Consider the following 16,812-nt stretch of genomic DNA (forward strand, 5'->3'; position numbering starts at 1 on the left):
TCCTAATTTTAAAGAAATAATGTTAATATTTCATGTAGCTTAATATTTGCTATATGTTTTTCATTGCTAACTTTTATCTGTTAAGGCAATCCCCTCCTATTTCAGGTTTGCTAAATGTCTTACCCCCATGACGAACTTCAATTTTATGAAAACCTTTTCTGCTCCTATTGAGGTGATCATATATCTTTTTCCTTCAATCTCTTAATGTACCAGGCATTAGTATATTTTCTAATTTAAATCAATTTTACATTTCTTAGCTAAACACAAATTGGTCCTAGCATTAGATTTGCATATAATGCAGGATTTGGTTTATCAATACTCTGTCAGAGATATTTCCATCGGGTGCACCTTACTAGCCTCTTTTATATTGTCCTTACAAAAGTTTAGTTTTAAAATAATGTGAACTTCATAAAATCGATTAGAGGAAGATGTTCCCTCTTTTTGTGTTCCTGGGAGCGACTGAGTAAGGCATGAATTATCTATCTCTTGAATACTCATTAGAACTCCCCAATAAATCTCTTGGGACCACCAGATTTCTATTTGGGTCAGAGGCCCTAGGTCATGCAGTTCATTCTTCTTTTGGAAGTCTGGATTTATCTAAGCCAGACTTGATTAGACAATTAATGACCCCAGATCTTTTAAAAATATTTGGTGAGGAAAAGCTAAAAGACTAAGCAAAGCTTTTTATAAAACAGTCAACGCGTTATGCTGCAAATATTACTATGGTATCATTAATGTGAAGTCTGATAAAATGTTAAAACAGCCTGATTTCACTTACATGATACTTAATGCTCAAGACATTCAGAAATTTTGTTTCCACATGGGAATGATTTTCACTCTTTTTCTTTTTAAGTCAAGCTTATCTCTTCCTCTCCATAAATGAACTTCATTAATAATAATAAATGTTTTCTTACCCAAGTCATCTCGGCTCTATCTTTTGTGTTGTAGCGACACTCAGTAATTAGGTTATCTCCCTAAAAGATAAAAGTAGAAGCTTTCAGATTGAAGTTTTATACTGTTTTATTTGTCTGATACATTTGTAGGTCAAAAGTTAATATTCGCTCTATGAATAGATGGATCAAGTGATTTGATTCAGGAGAAGACTTTCAATTTGTTTAATTCTAGGTATGCTAGTATAATAAGCAAGCAAATAAACAAATAAGGCTCTCTGTGTTTGGGCCAGACTCTACAATATTCTAGCTGGCTGACCTTGGCAAGGAATTGAATAAATTGGTTACAATCTGTTCATCCAAAAAATGACAATAAAAAATATCACTTATTTTTGCACAGTTGTTGAGAGGAGATTAAATGACGTAATGCATATTTAGTCCTTAGTACAGAATAAACACTTAACAAATGTTAGCCACAGATAGTAGTTTTTGTGATCACCTCTTCATTTACATTCTTTTCGTCAAAGCTCTTTAGTCATGTCTTTACTTCCTTGGAACAGAATTATGAGGCAAATTAATAATGAAGTAATTGCTCTAGTGTTTTCCAACCTTTAAAAAATTGCAGAACACATGGAAAATGATACTATTTTTATGGCTCCCCACTCAGGTAAATGAATGAAGCTATTCATGGGCCCGAGCAGCCAGCCATCTCTGGGCTTTAGCCCTCAGATGTGTCCCCCCTGTTCGACTACCCAGAGATCAGTATCCCAACACACTTACACTCTAATCATAGCACAGTTTACTGATTAATAGAAAGCTCTAGGTAACACTGTTTGGAAAGTTCCGAGATGGTATAATAAAAGACAGCATAATCCTTAAGGACCTTGACAAGATCACTGTTTCTCAAACTTCATCTTTCTACCCTCAGGGTGTAGCTAATTTGTGAAAGGAATATAGAGCCAACGCTGTAGATTGAAGGGACAGCCATTAGAAAAAAGAAGGCCCCTTTCCTCATCGTAACTTCTGTTTTTTCATGTTTCCTTTTTCATCACATTGTGCTATGCCTTCTTCCTGACAGTTCACCCCATCTAAAAGTCCTGCCCTCAGCATCACGTAGAAAAGATATTGCTAATACTCTCATTTCATAAACAGTATAAGAATCTGACTTTTAAGAGTAGAATAATGGTAGAAAATCATATGACTATTAAGCTTCATGTTCATGGAATAAAAAAATTGAGAAAATAGTCATAAAATTTTTTAAAAAGCATTCATTATTATAAGGCATAAGATTCTCTTCTATGCTTCACCATAACCTCAAGTATTGCCTTAAGCTGGATCATGCAGCACAGTATAATTAGCTACATTCAAATACCTTTATTAAATATAAGGATTATCCTTATATTCATTTTTACTGAAATGAAACTTCTAAAAAATCCTGTCTCTTCAAGATAGCATAAAGAAACAGAATAGGGATCTTTTTTACCATTTCCAGAATTGCAACCAAAGGATTGCTAACTGGAACATCAAGTATTAAAAAAAGTAATGCTTAGCGCTCAGAACCTTGAGATTTTTGTTTTTGAGGTTTTAAAATTTTTTTTTATTTTTTTATTTTTGAATCAACAACTTGAATTGCCTCTGGGAATAGCAATAAAAATGAGTTTCAAATTTGGAAAACAGATCAAAGACATTCCATCTGGGTTGTGCAACACCGCTGGTGGGTGGCTTTAAGAATGCAGATACAAGGAACAAGTCATTTCACGAGTGGAAACCTTGCTACACCTCAGCAGATATATGTCTCATGGTTTTTACAATAGTCAATGAAAAAGAACAAAAGCATGCATACTGGTAAGATTGTTTGTTCCTCCTTTAGATATTGAAACTCCTGGAAATTGAAGTCAAAATCGTCATCATAGGCGAGCAATTTCATTTCCTTCCCTTTTCGAAAATGACGCAGCCTGATGCCTCTGCCAGCCAGGTGTGCGTGGAGCAGAACAGCAAACACGTGGATTCCGCTTGGCTTCTCGGCTTCCAGAGCCTGCGGGCGAAGCCCAGGAAGACCCGATTAGCCAAAACAGTGCATGTTCAGGCATTTCACGTTCCAACACACTCGGAGGGACAACCGAGAAGAAAACTAAAGCAACTTAAGTGAATGCTTGAGCTGCCAAACATTCTGAATTTGGATTATTCAGTGTTCTTTCTGTGAAAGAACATTTGCCAGGCAAAAAGTAGGAAACAATGCCTACTAGGGACCTGCCGCTCCCCTCCTAAATGTTATCTTGCTTTTTTTCTTCTTTTAGGAAGTAAAGAGGTAGACCATGCTCCTGTTGTAATGATTCCAGTATGTTAGCAACCTGAAAATCCAAACTCTCAAAAGGAGAAATTATTCCCACTTTTCCAGATAAGAAAGCCGAAGTGGGTCAGTGCAATTAAATGAGTCACCCACGGTCCCACCGCTAGTAAAGATGTCACCACAATTTGATCATGGTCCAAATAACTCAGAAGAGCATAATCTTTCCACCTCCCCAGTTTGCCATACTGTCCACAACCACAGTATCTTAGAATATATAAAGAATATAATCCATGTTGAAACATTTTCATTCAGAAACACCAAATGAAAACAGTCATTATTAAATACTTATACTTGCTTTTCTCTTATCTAATATGTATTTGTATATTAGTTGTTCTTGCTCTTTGGTGAAAGAAGGGAAGGAAACTATAGAGAAAAAGAGAAAAAATAAAAATGAATGATGGAAAAAATAAATACGGATAAAAGGTAAAGCAGAGAAAGGAAAAAGAGACTACACAAAGGTAGAAATTGTAAAAGATGCAACAAAACGTCAACATGCAACAAAGGAGGCAGAAGTAGGAAGAAAAACACCCTGCGAGGTATTCTCGTCTTCAGAATTCTACTCCTACAGCCTTCGAGATTTAAAAAAGCAGTCAAATGTCCTGCTAAAGTTGCAATAAAGGTTTCACAACGTGCCTATAAGAAAAGGATCAATCATCAATAAGCAAGGAATTGTTCACACCACGGTTTCTAAGAGCACTGACGAGTCTGCAGGTGGCAGCTCGCAGACTCAGATGCTGCCTACCTCTTCTAGGCATTCCAGAGCGCAGTGGCCCTCGGACCGGAACTCGGGCATTCCCGGGGGAATGGTATGAAAGAGGCTCACCCAGAGGCCAGCCTCGATCACCCCAGCATCGTGTGTCCTTATATCCGTCGTATGAAATAACCTCAGCCCGGAATTATCTATTAAGCCTGGAACAAAAGCACATAATTAAAAGTGAGTTCGAGTTCTTAACAAAGTGTTCATATTCAGTTGAAATGGGTTAACTAATTTTCTTTAAACTCTCATAAGGGAAAGCAATATAAACAGAGATGAATAGAAGACAACATTCAGCCTCACAGAAAGGAATTAAAAGATGAGTAGCCGTACTGCCTGCGACCACTGTGGACTCACACACTATACCATGTGAGAAGCGTTATCTAGCTGTTGTATTCCACAATTATCTAACATGAAGGCAGAATGAAAATTCTAAAGTCATTCATTCCAATATAGAATAACGCAATAAAAGTTTTGTTTTATATTGTTTTGAGGTAAAGTTCAATAACATTTATTTAGAGGTAAAAATCCCTTGGTCTAAAAACTATCTGCTGATGGAGAAAACCACTAAAGATTAACTTTCTTTCTTTATAGTTTGTCGCCATTCTCTTAATAAGACACACTTCTTGCTATGACGTATTTATTATAAGGAGGGAGAGTATGAGCCCCAAACACTGCATAAATCTGTTTTACTAACTTCAGAATTAATTGACTCCCTTCTGCAGCGGTGACTTATCTACTGGTGACTACCGGATTGGCCTTTTCCCCAGTTTGCTTTCTCAACTCCTTTTACTCAATCAGCTTAATCTATTTATAGTCAATCATTCTTAAACACCGAGGTCTTTATATCAAATATTTCTCATTGTATTAATATATTATACACCCCTAACTCACACACACATACACACCCACACAGACTCACACTCATATACACATTTAGAAAATATCTATTACTTTGAATGTTTTAGGGTACAATAAGTTGATACAGTTAAGTATCCCAATAATTGTCCCAGGAAATTCTTATCTCTTGACCTCAACAGCCTTGAAAAATCCAAGCTTCCTTTCCTGCTTAGTGAACTTGTTACTGTGAACACAAATCATTTAGCACTTGTCCACTGACTCAAGCTTGTTCAGATATTTAGGGTCACACAAGAAACCACTGTAGCAGACACTTAAGAGCACTGATTCTGGAGCTTGACCACCTTGGCTACAGATCCCAGCTCTGCTTCTTATGAGTTGTATGAGCTTGAGCAAGTGCTGGAGTTTAAATGTTTGATTCCTCCAAAAGCAGGTTTGAATGTTTGTTGAAATTAAATTGCCATTCTGATGGTACTGGTAGTAAGACCTTCAAGGTGTGTTTAGGTCGTGAAGTCTCTGCTCTCCTGAATGGATTAAGGCCATTATTTTGGAAGTGGGTCTGCCCCTTCCTGCTCTCTCTCTTTGTCCTTGCATCATGTGATGACACAGTAAAAGGGCCCTCGACAGATGATAGTAACTTGATCTTGGACTTCCCAGCCTCCGTAATTGTGAGGAATAAATTTCTGTTCATTATAAATTACCCAGTCTGTGGTACTCTGTTACAGCAGCACAAAATGGACTAAGACTGGAAAATGGCCACAATAGTAGCACCGCTACCTCCTAAGGTTGATGTGAGGCTTAAACACAAATGGCTTAGAACACTTGTTTGGCACAAATGAAGTGCTCAGTAAATGGCAGCTGGTCCAAAAGCTTCTTGAAGCCAAAGATTGTGTCTTCTCGTCTCTGTATCTCTGTCTAGTGCTCACATACATACCAGGGAATCAATCAATTGTTAAACAAATATATCATGAAAATCAATTCTCCTTTTATGTTCTTACCAGTGCAGATATAAATGCATGACAATGCAGAACATTTATATTGACCCTAGGATTTCTTTGGACATATCTTGGAGAATTTTGTTTTGTATTTTATATTTTTGTGATCCAACTCCTTCTAATATAAGTTTGGTAGAGGAGAAAAAGGTAAGCAGGAATTCCTGTTGGGTTTACTGCAATTAGTTTTATTAATCGTGTTAGGGGTCTGGACCACTAATACATCATCTATTAACAAAGTAATAATTTATGAAGTAAATATAAAATGATTATTAAAAACTTTTCTGTAAACCTAAATTCATATTATACAACATTTACTATGTTTATCATGGCAAAATTACTGTAATCTAAAATTTGGTCTAATTATGAATATGAATTAATAGAGGATTAACAAATTTTGAGTTCTACATTAACCTATTAGGAAAATAATCTTACATTCCATTTTTACATTGAAACTATGAGAAAGTCAACTTAATTGAAAACAGACAAGGCAAATGAATCAAATTGTCTACTTTTATAAAATAAAGACTATAAAAGGAAGAAGTCTCATTAAATTTCTAAAGAAGTATTATACATTATGTAAAATATTCTATAAATAATAAAATCAAAGATGTGAAATTTTTGAAAAATAAAAATTGCAATATAAGACATATTTAATAATTATCTATATTATTATTGAAAATTATAATTATGTGTTTCATAGATAATTATTTCATGGTAAATCTAACTTTTAGAATTTATTAATTTATTTTATAAATGCTTGGATTATGAATGTTTTTTAAATTTAATTCATTTTAGATTCATGGTTCAGAGTATCGGATATGATTTGTGGGTGAAAATAAAAGTGAATTCAGAGAACATATTAATATTTCATATGAATTACTTAAGGCAAAAAAAGATACTTTACTAGCTTGCTCATAAACCAAATAGCTTAGACACCTTTATAGAAGCATCATTCTTTAAATATCATACCACATTACCTCTCTTCATAATCTATTTTTCATTCTGTACCAGCCAGAGTGGTCTTTTCAAAATACTAATTTTGGTATTTGACTCTACTGTATCAAACTCTTCAATTGCTTCCCATTGCCTTTAGGATGGAGATCAAAATCCTTAACATGGCCTACAAGGCCTTACATGGTCTGGTTCTGCCTTTATCTCCAGGCTCATCAGCATCTTTCTTCACTGCACCACCAACCTGTTAGCACCTTCAGTCACCAGAAGAATAGTTTGATTCCTCAATGAAGAATTTCTAGACCATCCCCACCACCACACACCCTTGGCTAGATCAGGTCACCAGTTAAATACTCTCATAGTGTCAGGTACCTGTCCCTTGGATCAATTGGCATATGTATAATTTTATATTAATGGTGTGATTATTTGATTATTTCTCATTCTCACTGGATACAATTTCCATAAGGGTAGGAACAGTGTCTGTTTTTCACTCACATTGTATCCTCAAGCTCAGGTCTGGCACGTAGCTGGTGCTCAGTATTTGCTGAACAATTGCACGAATCAATATAAAATAATACCTTGGAGTTGCTTTTGTTGATAATTTCATCCTAAATCTATTAATGGGGGGTTGAAATATTATATAAGTAAATTCAGAAATTAAATGTACATCCTTAACACCTCTTCACTTCAATATTGTATTACACAGTGTCATTGCATAAGTATTTCTTGAGGATATTTATGACTTGCCTATCACAACAAAATGCTTAATATTTTTTAGGGTAATAAATGTTAGCTTTTTTGTCTATGCAGTTAGAAAGAAAATGTTTTGTAAGTACCATGAGATTAATGTATATCACAAAGGAAAAAATCTATTATTCTACTTTCTGGTAGGTAGTATGTGAATGGTTTTTTAAGATTAGTGACCACATATGTTCATTTGCCTGGTGCTGGTTAATGTCTACTGTTGCAGTGTAATTATGAATAGTACCCTCTTTCACTTCAAAAAGTATCCTAATTCGGATGATAAATTATAGGTTAATTCTTTCTAACAATTGCTGCTATTTTGTTTCAACTCCATTACAGACAAGAGTTACAAAACTTTTTAAAAGTCACAGGTAAAATACATGAAGAATAAACTCACCTTCCTCATATGTGGGATTGTCATAATGGACTTCCAAGAGCACATAATGCGGATCTAATGGGGTGCCAAGGGATAATCCAACATGAGGTGGGTAGGAAAAACCCTAAATATGGAAAATTCCATGAGACAGTGTCCTTTGAAAGTCGCTGAGAGCTCTACTCCATTGAAAAACCAACCATTCTCAAAGATATTTCAACCTTCTCAAACTCCATTAATCTATAACTGATGAAATAAAATAAAAATGACTTAAGAAAAGAATCCCTTCCTATGAAACTGGAAATAAGCTACCCACCTATCAAAAATGGTGCACAGAGCCTTACTTATAAATATTCAAATAATATTGGTGGTCAATTAATTATGTTACATCTCAGTAGTCATTAGCCCCACCTCTCCACCAATGGCCCAGGCAAAAATCACGGTTTCACAGGTGAGGAAGGCATCAGGCATGTTAGGGTGGTAGCACTCGTGGCCAGAGTCTAGAACGCTGTCATTGAAGTTGCTGCTGCACTGATAGAGCAGGATGTGGTGGATCAGGCCCTCGTGGCCTCTCTGTATCACTGGCTCAATCTACACAGACACAAATGAGAGGGAGGATGAGATAAATAAAACCATCCTGCAACAGGCATGAAGTTGGCATAAATGTTATTAGTTTTTCAAGGGAATATTCTTCTCAATTATGTAAAGGCTATATAGTTCAAGTATAATTTGTTCTGGAGATGGCGACAATGGTAATGATGATGATGACAATGTCAATAGCAAAGATGAGATGATCATTTATTCCAAGAATCAGAGGACTTTATTAATCTGCTTTTTTGTTTTGTTTTGAAGTCACTTTGTTTCCCTTACCCATTCTGCAGAACAACTGTTTTGGAACTTGCATGTTCTCTTCTAGGCTTTACCTTGCCTTGCTCTTCCGGCCTCTTACTTTTATTTTTCCACATAGAAAAATGAAGTCAAGCCTATAGGAACAAACTCTCTCAGTCTCCCTTTCTTCCACCTCACAATCTTATCTTTGCCCATTCATGCTGGAGGTGAGAGATGATGTCTCATTCTTCTTTCTGTCTATTAGCCATGGTGCTGAGCACAAAGTAGGGCTCAATAATGAACACATTTATTTTTGTGATTAAGGTCAAATTCTAATAGTGATTTTATTATTAGAATTTGGAAGAGAAAAGAAAACATTGTTAGTGATGTGCTCCTGTGATAATGCTCAAATTAGGACAGGGAAACTAGAAACCAGTTAGAATAGAATGGTGGTCTTCATTCGGTGGTTTTGAAATATTATATAAGTAAATTCAGAAATCAAATATACATCCTTAATACTTCACTTCAATATAGTATTACACAGTGTCTCTCTAAGTCCCCTTCATAACACCTGCCCACTTCAGTCCAAGAACCAGAGAACCAACTCAGAATGAGCTAAGCACATCCTAACATCCCAGATTCCTATATCCAGATCAAATGGGAGCCCTGTACTTAATCTAGGTGGGCTGTAGGTGTTCCCATGAGTTATAGGGATCTTTTTTTATTTTCAGGGTTCTTTAATCTTTCCTTCTACTGATAAAGCAGCCCTGGTGTGCTCCTAAATTTCCAAGAGCTTAGTTGCCTTAGAGTTCATCAGCACTTCTGCTTTTAGTCCTAACTACTCAAATGCAGGCATTGCATTTTGAAACCCCTGCTTGGCCTCTACTTAAAACATGCATGTTTAGATGAAGTATTTTCAGCGATTTTTCTCCTAGGACTTTCCATTTTTCCCGTAGTTTTTCTCTTTTCTACAGGAAAATCTAAGCAGCCAAAGGGGGAAAGGGTATGTAGTGGGTAGAGGTCTAAATGGGCACCCAAGGAATTCAAGTTCTTAAATCCAGTTTTCTTTTGTGTTACATAGTGAGTCATGCCACACCTAAGCCACACACACACATTTTTAACATCATATTCATGTAAATAACATTGCACATGGTTTTGTCTGCACTTGTCTCTAAAAGGTCATGAGCCCTGAAGGCAGAAACTTTTCTATTTTTCTTGAAAATGGCAATCATTGTTCAAGCATGGTTACATAACAAACAATGATTGCAAAGAAGTATAACCCAAAATTCCTACTAGAATTTATTTTCTACTTCTAGTCTCAGATTTCTTGTAAGAGTTGATTTATTTGGGTGCCTCAGTACTCCATGGGGGACAGGGCACTGCTAATATGTCAATAGTGAAATATTCAGGCATATGTGAGATTTTTGCTAAGTGCCTTATAAGTTCGGGCAGAACCTTAAGCTCTGCAAGGTAGGTCCTGAAAAGAAGGCTCTGGGGCAAATGAGAGTTGGCTATTGCCAAGGCAGCTCTAGAAATTAGTGGCCTTCACTGAGGCATAAGAGGGAGCTAAGATGTGTAATGCTGGGTGGGACCCGACCTTGGAGAGTTTCAAATAAACTGCTTAAAAAAACCTTTTAAAAGCAAGTTTTGTGTGTGTGTGTGTGTGTGTGTGTGTGTTTCAGGGGAAAGGGTCGTTTATAGGAAGTGCTGAAAGTAACACCAAGCTGCTAAGCTACCAATGCCATTCTTGGAATTATAATAGTAACATCTATCTTTTATTCAGCATCTACTATCTTCCAGCCACATATTAGTTATTCTACATATTTCACTTAATACTTACAACAAATCTATAAGATAGAAATTGTTGTTCCCATCTTACAGATGAGAAAACTGAGACTCAGGGAGATTAGACAACAAGCTCAAAGTACCACAGCTAGGAAGTGGTAAATGGGATTTGAAACCAGGCTGGTCTGACACCAAAGTCTGTACTCTTCTAATTGCAATGCATTATTGCAGGAAGGCGTGTTGGAGATGCACCAAGGACCCTGAAAGTTACTTTCAGTGGAGGGGAGGATGAAAGGCTTCAATAAAGCAAGTTGCCAACAGCTGTCATTAATGATGGTGATGCCACCACGAGCCAGTACTAGGAGGTGCTTCTGGAAGCCACTAGTAAGGACCACCACACGGCGCTGCCATCAGAGGAGCAGCACCAGACTGGCAGTCTTACACCTGGGGAGGGGTCTCCTGGCCTCCCTGTCATCCCAGTCCAAGTGCCCCTTGGCCTCCAGGGCAAGCAGACAGACCCATGACCTTTCAATATGCTCTTTCTCAAAGAGGGAAAATGACAAGATCTCTCTTTGAAACCTGGTGAGGGCTTCAAGGAGAATTAAACTGTAATAGGAACTACAGATTACAAGTTGGGGATACAGCCTAAACACAAGGATTTCCTAAGAAAAAACCCATGCATAAAACAAAGAAACTTTCTGCAAAACTGGATATTGATCATGGGACGAGAAGATACAAAGGCTTAGATGAAGCAAAGCCCTTGGCAAAAGAACGTGAGAGATGAGAAGGAAGGAGAAAGAAAAAGAAGTGCTTGGGAATTATATGTAAGGATAACCATGAGTTAAGGGAATGTTAATATGGGAGGAAAAAATGCCTCGTTATCAAACTCCTGAAGAATAGAAGAAGAATTTCTGGAGCGGGAAGTTTAAGACCACCATGAGGGACAACTGAGACACCAAGAGTGTTCCTTTAGGATGGGCATAACCTGTCAGTAGAGGGTACAAACTGCAGGAAATGGGAACACTTTGATCAGCACAGGATGGGGCCACTGGCTCACGGTACTCAGTTCAGAAAGGACTTCTTTTGAAAGCCACTGAGCCTTAGCAAACTTAAGAATCCACATGCTTCTGCAAACTTCAAATAGCCAATTACCTGATAGCCAAAAACGCTTGCTGAAAGAAACCGACTTTTTGCTTAATTCTCCAGTACCAGCTTGAAGAATGTCCCCTCAAAATTCACGTCCAACTGGAACCTCAGACTGTGACCTTATTTGGAAATAGGGTCTTTGCAGATGTAATTAGTTCAGATGAGGTCATACTGGATTAGAGTGGGCCCTAAATCTAATGATGGGTGTCTTTATAAGAGAAAGGAGAAGGAGATTCAGACACAGACACATACGGAAAGCAGGTGGCCGTGTGAAGACGGAGGCAGGGGTTGGAGCCATGCCGCCACAGCCAAGCAATACCAGAAGCCTCCAGAATATGGAAGAGGCAAGGAAGGATTCTCCCCTAGAGCTCTGGGAGGGAGCCTGGCCTGGTCCACACCTTGATTTCAGAATTCTGATCCCCAGAGCTGTGAGAGAACAAATTTCTGCTGTTTCAAGCTACCCGGCTTGTGGTCATTTATGACGTCAGGCCTAGGAAGCTGATACATCTTCAATTTTCTATCCTAAACTAACAATTTAAAGATTGGTACATTTATACCTAGGTCATAATTGTCCCTGCAATTGTTTGTGACACAAACATACATGTTTTTCTTATACAACTGAGGTTAAATAGGTTTATTTATAGCTGAATATATGTGTACCTTGCTTTAGTTATTAATTTGGGGGGTAAAAGGGCAGGGAAGTGCCTTTTTTGTCTTGTCTCAGTATACTAAGCTCTATGTGAGAAACACGGAGAGGTTATTAGAGCTCTTTTGAACAATTTTCCATCCTTCCAGGTCTGCCCATTTAAGATGTGGCTCCTTGCTTGTTAAAACATGAGAGGATGAGTGGGACATAGCTCTCCAAAAGCAACGCACAACTCAATAAATTAAAAATTAGAACAAAAGAGCAAGGTGATAGTTGGAATCTGTAATGAGCTGGAAATTTTGTAAATCCCCATCACTTTTCTTCCTGCCCGTTCTTGTTCCTGGCACCCTGCTCTATGCATCCACCCGAGGCACAGGTTGCTGCCCACGTAAAAACCCATAATCTGCCTCTGACAAAAGCTATGCAAAAGTCAGCTAGCTCCTAAAGTGATGCGTTACCCATGGGAACATTTCAGCCAGAACTAGTAATGGAGATGGATGATTACATGATCATGCTGACATCTCATGTGACAATGGGAGGACAGAGGTATCTGCCCTCTCTCCCCTCTCCCGCTGTATCCTTGTGTCCTGGTCCCTAATGGGAAAGCCTCCTTTAGCATGACAATATATCCAACTTCTAAGAGGCAACCAAAATGAGCAAGGGAATGGCATCTTTGCCCCACAAGAACTCCACTCTGAAGAAGGTTCAGGGTTCAAAGCAAAGCCTGACTTGCTGATGTGCTGTCAAGGGGCCACAGCTTGAATGGACTTGGCAGCGAAAGCCCAGGAGGTGATGGCAAGAAGAGGTCAAGTGAGATAGAGATGAAGAAAAGGGATGAAATGAGGCAAAAGAGGCTTCTGGAAAATAATTCATCCCTTACTGCAATCCTGAGTTCTCATGGGAACTACCATCTTCTTGCCCTGCCAAACACAATTGCTAGTTCAGGAATGGATGCCCAGCCTATCTTGGAATTTTCCAACCTATGAAAAAGAATCCATCTTCCTTAAGAAGCTGGACACTGTGAGGTTCAGCAACTCTCAGGGATGATGTTCCTTAGCACATGGAAGAAGCCAGGCTGTGGTGAGCTATGATAAAGTCAGCACACAGAGAGGTACCAGAGGCAAGACAAGACAGGCTTGGCAGAGCTTGAATACCTCATTTAAGTTGTTCCTGAAACCAGTTGCATCTCTGCCATCCTGTGGTTTATTTATTCAACCTTTCCTCTTAAGTAATAAGTCAATACATTCCTTTCTTTTTCCCAATCCAGTTCAACTTGAGTTTCTGTCACTTGCAACCAAAAGTCCTGATTAATAATCAAATGCTAGTAAGTGTATGTCAGCATCGTCAATATGTAGGTGAATTCATGCATGTACTACATGAAATTGTCTTTTTTCTTCTCTTTAGAACATTGTCAGATAAAACTACTTTGCTTTTGTTTTACTCTTCCAGTTTATTTACTATTCTTAATTGGATCTGGCTAAGTTAAAAACAAAGTTACTTCAGTAAATGCCCTTGAAGAGTGATATGGGGGTGCGGTGGGAAGCACCTCCTCTAATGCACACAAATGTCTTTCTCCTTGGCTTACTGATTTCCGAATTTCCATCTAGGCACTTAGCATTAAGGCCATTTTACTTGATGAATATGAAAGTACCCTTGAGAGAGGTAACACATTATGATTTACAGTCATTTATTTTTGAATGTGAATTAATTAGGTCCTTTTGCCAAATACCTCAAGAATATAAAACAAACACAACAGGTTACCTTTTAAAAAGTTTGTAACATAGCATGCTTAGTGTATATAATGGTCTTTGAATTTTAATAGATTATTCATGAACTCTAAGGTAGCTTCTGGCCTTATGTTAACATATATATTAACTTCCAATTAATTGAGCTATTCAATAAGCCAGAGATCATCCATAACTCTATGACACTTTAAACTAAAAGCAAGAAGTAGTGGTCTCCTAGAGGTTACGTCTTGCCTGTACTATTAACCAACTGTGTGCCAGGCCATGAGTAAGTCACATACTACAAGTTGTTCTTTTCATTTGGCTCTCATCTACATACAGATTAAATGAATATATATCCACTGAATCCTCAGAACAACCCTATAACAGAATTATTCTACTTTTTATAGATGCAGAAAGCAGAGCACACATAAGTTAAGAAACTTGTCCAATTGCTGGAGCCCAGATTTGACCCTGGTGCTCCGGATTAGAAATGTGCTCCCGACCACCACACTGAGAGACTTGCCTCTTTACTGACAGGTAGAAGATGGGACCATGCCAGCACTCTACCAAGATCACTGCAGGTCCTTTTAGCCATTTCTGTGCACCCATCACTCAGATTCTGTTCTAGGCACCTCATTTCTAACCATTTGCACCTGTGACTTTCCTCAGAGGACTGATCTTGCAGAGAGCAAATGCCAGAAAACATACGCTCCAGGTGAAAGGTATGGGAATGGTAACAGCCAGCCACTGTGGCTCAGATGGGACATGTTCTCCATAGCTTTAGGTTGAGGTTGGAACTGCGACTGAATCACACCCTTGCTCAGCTGCTTGTTCCCTTGCCTTACGCTTCCCCTCCCCAGCCCCACACTTAGTATTTTTTTCCTGGCACTAATAAATCAATTGCACATAAATCCATGTCTCAAGGGACTGCATTTGGGAACCCAACGTAAGACAAGTAACACAATGGAAGAGCATTTATTTGAACACATTTTCTGGGGTTTCAGTCTTGTTTTATTACTTTGTATCTGTTTCCTAGCTGTTTAGCTTCTCTCTAGCTCAGTTTCCTTATCGGTAAATCAGTGACAATGAGGCTTCTTACAAGGTTACTTGAGAATTAAATGGCTGATACATATAAAGCAACAGGCACCTTATAGGTGCTCAAACAATAATACTACTCTTAGTATTATTATTATAAGTTAGAATTTAAATAAATTTTTAACATTGTATCCTCATAAGACATTGAGTAAATCTATACAAATAATCCGTTCACAAGTTCCAGTATTTCAAAATCTAACTTTAAGGCTTGTATGTCATATTCAGCCAAAACATTTTGGCATGGTCAAATGTGTTATTGCAAAATATGTAATCATATCAAATCTATATTTCTGTGTACCAGCTCAATTTATTAAGGATTTGATTTTCTCATTTGTATATATTAAATACAAGACATAACTATACGTTCTCTACAAAGATATTGTTTTCTGAAATATGACCTCCCTCTTTTCTCCAAAGGAAACTTATCTATTTTGGTACAGGTGTGTATATGTATGGTTTTTAATATAAACTTCTGTTATCATTTTGAGCTAAAAATATTTTCTCTTAAGAGATGCTCCTAACCCATTCATTCATTCATCCACTCAACTAACAAAACCCACTTCTCTCCCCTAGCCCCCCAAATATTCCATCCATATCTATCTACTATATGCTTTTTGTTAGGTGTCAAGGGAGGAAACAATAATGCATCAAATGTGAATCTGATAGTCATATGGTTCATATTCCCAGACAGTAGAGAAGCTAAGGCCAGAGAATAATAATTTTTGGTTGCCTTTCAGCATCAATTGTTTCAGAAGACTTTCTTGTCGGGATCCTGAATTTCTGAGCTACACCATTTGGCTAAGAATAATCCTCAACTCCCTTGAGTGGCCTAAACCCACTTATGGTATCTCACCCTTGACATAAGCTGAAATTGGTCCAATCAAAGGGAAACTCTAGACCTTTACGTGGTGACATGGTGGCTTCTTTTCCCCAGATGTGAAAGAGAATGTGTACAACCTCCAGAGTTTGTTCTGCCCTTTCTCTACCATAAGAGAAAACAGCTAAGGATGAAGACAGCACAACGTTAAGGGCAAGCTCAGAATGCAGCTCTATGTCTGGAAACATCATGAACCTCTAGACTAAGGAATTTGCTTCAAATAAATCCAAGCAACACACAGTTGAAATAAAAATGGATGTGATGCTGATAGTAATTGTCCATGACAATTATTTTCTTCAATTGCCTTTTGTTTCTTCCCGCTCTTCAGATAAGCAATGAAAGCTGAGGTGACTACCCAAATCTGGATTAAGTTGGAAGCTTTGTTAATCCAGATTTCTAGAAAAAACAAATATAAAAAAGGAGTTACCAAAATAACTAATAGCTGAGCCTGGTTCTATAATGTATTGGAAAGCCAATTTTTTTTTCAAGAGAACATTGAATATTTAGAACATGCCAAAACAACATGACTCATCCTCTTTCCTATTTCTCATTTTTGAAATGTCCTTCAAGTTACTTTCCAATCAGAGCCACCATCTTAATCCACACCTCCCATCCATCCTGTGTGAATGATACCACTAGCCACCTACTTACCTCTGGGATGTTTCTATGGCCTGAGTGGGTCCCCCAAAATTCATATGTTGAAGTTTAATTGCCAGTGTGATAGTATTAAGAGGTGGGGACTTTAAGAGGTGATTAAGATGTGAACATGGAGCTGTCAGGGATGGGATTAGGG

The 16,812-nt window shown here is 37.8% G+C and overlaps 1 protein-coding gene across 2 annotated transcripts in view; it reads right to left on the bottom strand.

Moving 5' to 3' along the window:
* The window catches only part of MOXD1 (monooxygenase DBH like 1), an 85,843-nt gene that overhangs the window by 17,287 nt on the left and 51,744 nt on the right, over positions 1 to 16,812 (bottom strand). The window contains exons 5-9 of one of the 2 annotated variants that reach the window (XM_045544378.1): positions 8,327 to 8,506; positions 7,940 to 8,042; positions 3,983 to 4,149; positions 2,734 to 2,925; positions 915 to 974 (exon numbers count right to left, since the gene is read on the bottom strand). In XM_045544378.1, coding sequence (XP_045400334.1) covers positions 915 to 974; positions 2,734 to 2,925; positions 3,983 to 4,149; positions 7,940 to 8,042; positions 8,327 to 8,506 — 702 coding nt within the window. The remainder of the gene's footprint in view (positions 1 to 914; positions 975 to 2,733; positions 2,926 to 3,982; positions 4,150 to 7,939; positions 8,043 to 8,326; positions 8,507 to 16,812) is intronic. The other variant, XM_045544379.1, reaches the window with a different exon arrangement.

This window comes from Lemur catta, chromosome 2, assembly GCF_020740605.2.
Source record: "Lemur catta isolate mLemCat1 chromosome 2, mLemCat1.pri, whole genome shotgun sequence".
Lineage (NCBI taxonomy): Eukaryota > Metazoa > Chordata > Mammalia > Primates > Lemuridae > Lemur > Lemur catta.